At 58.2% G+C, this 8538-nt stretch overlaps 1 protein-coding gene across 1 annotated transcript; it reads left to right on the forward strand.

Annotated features, from left to right (window-relative positions):
• AspRS (aspartyl-tRNA synthetase) lies at nt 1-7983 on the forward strand. The gene is made up of 11 exons (XM_037233072.1): nt 1-213; nt 636-729; nt 1126-1330; nt 1990-2092; nt 2362-2536; nt 3537-3680; nt 4592-4763; nt 5155-5302; nt 6113-6302; nt 6674-6866; nt 7360-7983. The coding sequence occupies exons 1-11, from the start codon at nt 176-178 to the stop codon at nt 7521-7523; spliced, it is 1626 nt and encodes a 541-aa protein (XP_037088967.1). The 5' UTR covers nt 1-175; the 3' UTR covers nt 7524-7983.
• The last annotated feature ends 555 nt before the right edge of the window (nt 7984-8538 follow it).

Consider the following 8538-nt stretch of genomic DNA (forward strand, 5'->3'; position numbering starts at 1 on the left):
GCAAGTCCTTTCCTCCCTCGATCCTGTGCGTGGGGGCGGTTGCCGCGTGGGCTTTGCGTCAGGTTCTTGCCGATTGCATCAGCAGCTGGCATTTTTTAAAATACAAGCTGTCACCCGTTGAAGTGAGAACTGTTAACAAACTGAGTGGTTCATCCGTCTTAACAAAAACGCTACGATGGGCATAAAAGATCCTGATGCGATACCCGCGAAATGGTAAGAATATTGGTAGACGTAACCTGCACTGTTGAAATGGAAATGATGTGGAACGTCAATTATTCTAGTTGGAAATATGGGTCGGTGGATGCTTAAGATATCAGCTGTCTTGTATTCATTTTTAGCTCTTTCTTTTTTATTCACTACTTCAGAAGATCAGCCACTATGAAATGTGTGCATGACAGCACAATGTGGTATGAATTATGAATGAGAACATCATGTTATGTTACTTTCAATGTGTAATAATTATGATATCACCTTATCAGTGTGTAGGCTGTGTGATTTTGTGCATCAGTGTAGTTTGTCATAATTGTCTTCAGTGCACGTTAGCTCAGCAACTGTAGTGGTAGTTAGTGAACAAGCCACAGGTGATAGCTTTTGAGCATTTTCGTTTTGTCAATATCACTGCAGTTTTCTTTCAGTGAAGGTGAAGAAGGTGACTCCAAAAAAGCAGCAAAGAGGGCAGCCAAAAAGGCAGAAAAGGCTGCAAAGAAAGCTGAGCACAAGACACAAGAAGTAAGAATTTAAAGTTAGCCTGCACTGGGAATATAACAAAATGTTCAGCTTTTCATTTATTTGCAACATCTATGTCATGGTATTTTAATTTTGTAGTCTATCATGGCTGTCTTACTGTACATTAGGGTTTTCTTTCCCACTGGGTTTTGTTACATTTGTAGGAAGGGTCTGGTGTGGCCAGTGAGAAGCATAGTGTCTTCCTGACAATTATCTTCCCTCAGATGGAAGGTTGTTTGTGGTGAGATGCTAAGCCTGTAATGTATTTATTTCCAAATGACACTTAAAAATTGTTGCACTGCATCTAAAAGTCAGGCAGCATAGCAGCAAGGAACAAATGTGTTCATTACCACCTGGAGACCAGCTGCCCGAACCTGCCTGACCCCTGCCTGTCGCCAGCGGCCGTCGGGCGACGCGTCTCATGTGGCCGATGGCGATACAGTCGAGACGGCGGACGTGTCCGCCGGCCGGTACGGCCAGCCAGCCATGAACCAATCTGCTGAGCACTTGGATCGCCAGCTGGCACGCGTGCAGCAGCTGACGGCAGAACGTGATGGCCAGCGACTGTGGGTGCGCGGCCGGCTGCACACCAGTCGCGCCAAGGGTGGGTCCCGGCCGCGTGCTGGCGGCGTCTGCCCGGCCTCTCCGGCCCGGACGGAGCGAGTGAAAGCAGCTCGTCTGGAGCGCAGCACTGGCGCTATCGGTCTGCCCGGTGTGCGTCCTCAGACTGTGTTGCACGCTGTCGTCTGACTTGTCACTCCGTCCGTGACGTGCGCTGCTCTCTCAGAGTGTCAAAGTGTCTGCTTGCTCAGAGTGTCACAGTGCCCGCTCGCTCGGAGTGTCAGAGTGCTTGCTCAGAGTGTCACAGTGCCTGGTCGCTCAGAGTGTCTCAGTGCCTGGCCGCTCAGAGCGTCAGAGTGTCTGCTCGCTCAGAGTGTCACAGTGCCTAGCCGCTCAGAGTGTCAGAGTGTCTGCTCGCTCAAAGGCTGCCCGGACGGCATGACGCCGAAGGGCACAGAATGCCATCGTTTTCCCGAAGGCGTGTTTCGTATGCTTGGCGGCGGATGTTTCAAGTTACTACGATGTTTTGAATTGAGGTGGTCAGACGTGTGTGTACAGAGAGATTTACAGTCAGACTTCAATAATACCTGAACAATTTAGTTATACTGAGATTGAATGCAGGTGTACCGCACTGTGACTACATCCACCGCACTGTTAATACGTCCACTCGCCGACTCGCCCGTGTGCTGGCGCCTGCCGCAGGGAAGCAGTGCTTCTTCGTTCTGCGCCAGCAGCAGTTCACCGTGCAGGCGCTGCTGGCTGTCGGCCCGGAGACCAGCAAGCAGATGGTCAGGTTCGCCGCCAAGTGAGTTTCCGGCCGGGGCTGGCGCCTGTCGGCTGCACGGCTGTCGGGGGATGTCCAGTTATCTGTGACCCGGCGTCGCGCTGGCCCAGCTGGTCGCCGTTTGACCGACATCGCCAACTCCTGTGCTTGCGCTCTCATGCCCGGACACTCGGTCCTGTCCCTCGCTGCCGGTCACACTGCCCAGCGTTCTCACAGCTTGGCCTCGAGTGGCGCCCCACACTGCTGTGCAGCTGACTCCGCTCGGCCCTCGCCCTGTGTCCGGCCTGCAGCGTGACGCGCGAGTCGATCGTGGACGTGGAGGGCGTGGTGCGCCGCGCGCCCCAGCCCATCGAGGCCTGCTCGCAGCGCGAGGTGGAGCTGCACGTCAGCCAGCTGTGGACCGTGTCCGCCTCGGAGCCGCAGCTGCCGCTCCAGATCGAGGACGCGTGCCGACCCGACGCCGAGGTACGCGCCCGCGCCGCCGCCCGGCATGCCGCGCCCGGCTGGGCCGTGGTGGCCTGATGTGTGACGCACCCGGCACGGAGGATGGGCGGGTGGCGGGCTACGGGTGCCGTATGCGGGTGCTGGGACGTCATGCTGTTGGTGGGCCGCCGGCTGCGTAAGCCATACCGTGGTGGCTAGAGTTACGTATCGCCTTGTGCGAGAACATCATGGTATCGACACCGGGGCTGGCGCGCCGTTCACGGATATAGATGCACATCGGGAAGCTGGTACGACACAAATGGAAGTGCACTGAAAATGAATGCCACAGGATGCTGAAAGGCACAAAACGTCACCTTTTTTCACGAAGGCGTGTTATTGGCATGCTTTGCAGCAGATGCTTTACATCGCTGCGATATTTTGGAATTAAGTGGTCACAAGTGTGTAGGGAGTGGTTCACAGTCGAATCTCATTAAGGCCGGAACAATTCAGTTGTACTGGGACTAAGAGACTGCTAGTGCTCAAAAAGTATAATATTTGAGGCTGCTATTACTCAAAAAGTGGTATGGTTCTCCCCCCCCCCCCCAAATGACGTCAGACGTTTTCAATCTGCTGGAAAGGCGTGCGTGAGAGGAGAGTGTGGGGTTGTGATTACCCCATGATGTATTCTGTGTGAATACATCACCGTCTGTGTCTGTCTCGAGCATGAACGCTCGTTGTGTGCGCTGAGGTCGTACGCTCCGAACACTGGCATACGTTCTCCTTTGTTCATTACGTTTCTCCGGGTACAATCTCCTCCGATGCTTCTGCGACGATGCCATGTTGCCCGGGATTCACAAACTGGCCGTACAGGTCGCGAGAACTTGGGCGTTGTTGGAACAGCGACTGAGAAGCGGCTGTATTCTGAGTGGTGTTCCGTTGTGGGCGAGCACCTCCGGAAGGTGTCCTCGAGCCGCCGCTGGCTCCGCCCCTCCAGCTGGTGTTCCGTCCCTGGCCGCCTGACCGGCTGCGCCGCCGCCGCCAGGAGGCAGAGGGCGCGCAAATCCGCGTCAACCAGGACACCCGGCTCAACTACCGCGTGCTGGACCTGCGCACGCCCACCAGCCAGGCCATCTACCGCGTCGAGGCCGGCATCTGCCACCTGTTCCGCGACACGCTCACCAAGAAGGTGAGGGGCGGCCGGCGCCGGCTGCGGGGCCGTGGAGTCCACGGCGCTGGACCCGGCGCGGCGCGGCTGCCGGCTCGCTGGGTCCGGTGCCATCATTTTCTGCTGGTTTGCTGCGCTCGCTGTAGTTTGCTGCTGGCTCGCTGGGCTCGGTGTTGTTTATTGTTTCTGGTTTCACTCAGGCCTCTGCTCGGCGACGTCATGTTTCAGAGGTCACCGCCTTTTCAATGTGTCCCTGGCTAGTCCGGTAGTTGGGGAGAGGGGAGGAAGGAATACGGCCTGGTCAGGTTGTTAGAGGTTCATTTTTCGTTGACATAAAAATGTCATTTTTATTGAAAGCTGTTTACTTGCTGTAAGCGCCTTGTTCCAGCTATGTTGGATGCTATCTCTTCACAACATTTTCGGACCCGACGCATATCTCCGTTTGCAGATAGTCCGGCTTGATTGCCGAATGGTACCATGACTGGATCAAATCCACACCAAACGCGAGATTGCTGATTTATGTTAGCAAGCCTTTTGACGTGTCCGCATCGAGGGCCATTTCACGCCCTCCCAGTGCCACTTACGGGTTCGTCGGGGTGCCGTACGCGCTGGCGAGGTCCATGTTGGGGAGGCCGGGTGTGGGCTGATGCCGAGGCTGATGGAGGCCACGTGTGTCGTGTCCTCAGCTCTGTCTGTCGTCGCCTGTAGTCTGTAGCTGTTTCGTAGGGTGCCCCCAACGGTCGTTTTGGACCGTGGATGCTGGCCGGGGGCTAGGACCCGCCCCTCCTTCCGCCTCCCGCCCCCCCCCCCCCCCCCCCCCACGGATCCCGGCTCTGGTTAGGGCGTCGTGGAGATCCACACGCCGAAGATCGTCTCGGCGGTCCCTCTCGTCCTCCCCCCCCCCCCCCCTGACCGATCTCGGCTCTGGTCAGGGCTTCGTAGAGATCCACACGCCGAAGATCATCTCGGCGGCGTCGGAGGGCGGCGCTAACGTCTTCACCGTCTCCTACTTCAAGAACAGTGCGTATCTGGCCCAGTCGCCACAGCTCTACAAGCAGATGGCGATCGCGTCCGACTTCGAGAAGGTCTTCACGGTGGGTGCCGGTGAGTCGCGAGTCTGATGGGGAGGGGGGTGGGCAGACCTGCCCCGGCCTGCTTAGCAAACACAGCCTCGACACGCTCTGGTGCGCCAGGTTTGACTGTAAAGCTATGCTCGCACTCAAAGTTGTAAGAAAAGTGATACTTATGGGAGGTGATCAACTATGCACGAGACGGCCTTGAGAAAAGCCAACTCCAAGCCCACCAGTGATTTTGCTGGTCCCAAGGATTGTTGTCACAACGCTGTGTTGCGTACAACCAAGCTCTCTCTTCCTCTTGGTCTCGTTTTTGTTTTGTTTTTTCCCTGCGGCTGCCGTTATTGCCGTGCCTGTTGAGCTGTGTTGGCGGCGCGAGGGCGCGCCATCGGCGGCCGTGACCGGAACCTGCCCTCCGGCAGTGTTCCGGGCCGAGGACAGCAACACGCACCGCCACCTCACCGAGTTCGTCGGGCTCGATCTGGAGATGGCTTTCGAGTACCACTATCACGAGGTGGTCGACCAAATTGGCAGCCTCTTCACGGAAATCTTCAAGGGCCTGCGCGACAGGTGAGTCGCCCCCGCCGAAGACGCCGGGCCACACGCGACGCGGTGGCGTCGGCTACCCGGGGCACTAGCTACCACAGCGGCCGTGTAAGGATGCACGCGGTACTGACGCGGTCAAGGGGATAGGGCCCATCAGTCTCCTTTTCCTAGAGTGGGCAGGCAATTTTTATTGCATTAACAACCTTCCAGCCCCAGCGAAAGGCAACATCCGAAATAATGCCTTTTTTGGACGTTGTCTTCGGCCGTGGTATAATGGACTAAGGTGCCGCTTTATGCTACCCTCACACTCGGCCAGGTGAAAGCTATAAATTCCCGGAAGCCGATGGGCGTAAAGTAAGATACTGGTGATAAAACCAAAGACGCATTGTGGAGGTGCTAGGGTGTGTCCACACTTTAATACATTCAGCTTGAAGCTGTTTGGCAGGCCTACTCCCTCTAAATGTTTTGTTGGTGTTATGATGCGACTGATGATGAGTCTGAATATTTCCGGAGCATTTACGCCCAATCAGACCAACATTCACGCATCGGATACTTTGCTTGCGAACATTTATGGATAATATAACGCAAAAAAAAACTAAAGGCATCGGTGGCTGTGACCGATAAGGAGCAGTTAAGGCGCAAAGTCGTCTGTGTGTGGGTGTGGGTGCGCGTACGGATGCGGGCGCGGGTGCGGGTGTGTGCCGGTCTGGGTCGTGACCTTGCGCGAGCTTCTGACCGGCCGACCGGCCGCTGTGTAATGGCCATTGTCGAGTCTGTGCGGCATCGGGAGCCACAGGAACGACGCGCTACGGTTACACCCGTGTGCCGTGTCAGTTTCCAGACGGAGATTGAGACGGTGCGCCGGCAGTACCCATCGGAGCCATTCCGTTTCCTGGAGCCGCCGCTGCGGCTCGACTTTGTGCAGGGCGTGGAGATGCTGCGCGAAGCCGGCGTCGAGATGGGCGACGAGGAGGACCTCTCGACGCCCAACGAGAAGCTGCTGGGCCGACTCGTGCGGGCCAAGGTGAGGCCTGGTCGGGGCCGGCCGGCCAGGGCGGCACTGGGACGGCCCGCAGGCGCGCCCTGCGGCCGCCCGCTCCGGGAACGACATGCCCCGTGGACTTGTGTTTAGCGAGGGCTGGCTAGCCGGGGGGGGGGGGGGGGGGGCTGCATTTCAGTTAGCGGGCCTGGCCTGTACGGTAGGCGAACGTGATGTTTTGCGTTTACGGGTCTGGGGAGCACGAGGGACATCGGCACACGCAGCATGATAAGAAGTGTCTCGTGGTGTTATCACTCCATGTTTGGATCGCGCACACCGCAGTGTGGCCGGAGGCTGTCGGTCCGCCGGTGAGTCAGACCTCGCCGGTCGCCGGCTGACGCCCGCGCCGCCCACAGTACGACACCGACTTCTTCATCCTGGACAAATACCCACTGGCCGTGCGCCCGTTCTACACCATGCCCGACCCCAAGGACAAGCGCTGGAGCAACTCGTACGACATGTTCATGCGCGGCGAGGAGATTCTGTCGGGCGCACAGCGCATCCACGATGCCGCCTTCCTGACGGAGCGCGCCAAACACCACGGCATCGGTGAGTGGACAGCCCGCCGTCTCCGCCCTGGTCCGTGGCCCGCCATTTCCGTCCTGCTCCGCGATCCGCCGTCTCCGTCCCCGTCCCGGTTCGCGGTCCGTCGTCTCTGCCGTGGTCCGCGGTCCGCCGTCTCCGCCCTGGTCGGCGGCCCGCCGTCTCCGTCCCGGTACGCGGTCCGCCATCTTCGCCCATTTGTACTGACCGGTGGGGGTACCGGTAGTGTAGTGGTTAATGCATCTGCGTCAACCAATGCGCGTCTGGGAAACCAGAGGTACGGAGCTCGATTCCCGGTGGTGCCCGCCCTTCCTGCCAGGGTGAGAGGCAGGCGACGCCATAAAGCCTCAGCAGCGGAGTGTGTCGTAAGGCCCCAATGACATGGCACACTCCTCTGACCAGTGCCCGGGCCCATTTCTTGTGACCAGTGCCCGGGCCCATTTTTTTCTGACCACCGCCCGGGCCCATTTCTTCTGACCAGTGCCCGGGCTCATTTCAGACATCAGCAAGATCCAGTCATACATCGACAGCTTCAAGTACGGCTGCCCGCCGCACGCCGGCGGCGGCATCGGCATGGAGCGTGTCTGCATGCTCTATCTCGGTCTGGACAACATCCGCAAGACGTCCATGTTCCCGCGTGACCCCAAGCGGTTGACGCCCTAGGCAGTACTTTGAAATCTGCCCGGCCGATGGCGCTTCAGTTTGTGAAAATTCCGCTTTTCGCCGCGCGCGGAAATATTCGGCTGTTATTTTTCGAACGAGGCGACTGCGAGATTAATCATCGGACTGTTCCCCGCGGCAAAAATTGACTCAAGCTCACAACAGCGCCGGTTATTGCAAACCATGTTCGGGGAGGCCCTTACGGCTTGTTTTGACGTAGGTGTTTTGTGTGTCGGGAGGTTGCGGTGCCCTTTCTATTGCGGTGACGGCTTGGCTGTTTGCTGAGCTGATGGCCGGCGTCGGCGGACCATGGCCGTTTGGAGCTGTGGCCGGTGTGGGGCGCGCTGACGCGTCCTCTCCGCGCCGCCCTGTGCGTGCTCTGTTTACCACCGGCGTAAACAGCCGTCTGACTCGGCCCACGGCCTGGCCTGCCCGGCGAAATAAACGCCCAAGGCCAAACCCAGGAAGGCGCTGAACGCGTCGCCTCGGCCGGCGCGGCGGCGGCAGACCGAACACCTCCAGGAGGTCAGCTGTCTGCGGCGCCGCTGGCTGAACACTGGCTTGGAGCGGCGCCAGACCAGCCAGACTCCCTGGGGGGTGCGAGCCTCCGCTCTGTGGTTGGGAAGTGACGGCGTGTTTCACGTCATCCACTCCCCGGAAACGGACGCGGTCCGCAGGTGTCTGACCAGCGGCGGCTGGCAACAGGCTGCAGCGGTCAGTCTCACTGACTTGGGGCTCGTTCGTCTCTGGTGGATCGGCAGCGGGCCTCACTTGCATGCTCGCAGGTCGTAAAGTGTGGGGGGGGGGGGGGGGGAGGGAGGGAGCGCATGGACGCAAGCTCAATTTCTGGATTAAAGAATGGGTTGTACGACACAAGCGCGCCAATTAACTTACAAGACGGAAAAAGGTGTCCCATGTTTGCAGTCTTGATTGTACGTGTTTTCCTTGATTTGTTCATTGTCTACATTAGTGCACTTGCATTTGCATGCGTGCAACAGTGGGATATAGGGCCACATCC

This window comes from Pollicipes pollicipes, unplaced genomic scaffold (genome assembly GCF_011947565.3).
Source record: "Pollicipes pollicipes isolate AB1234 unplaced genomic scaffold, Ppol_2.1 Scaffold_7231;HRSCAF=8579_pilon_pilon_pilon, whole genome shotgun sequence".
Taxonomy (NCBI): Eukaryota; Metazoa; Arthropoda; class Thecostraca; order Pollicipedomorpha; family Pollicipedidae; genus Pollicipes; species Pollicipes pollicipes.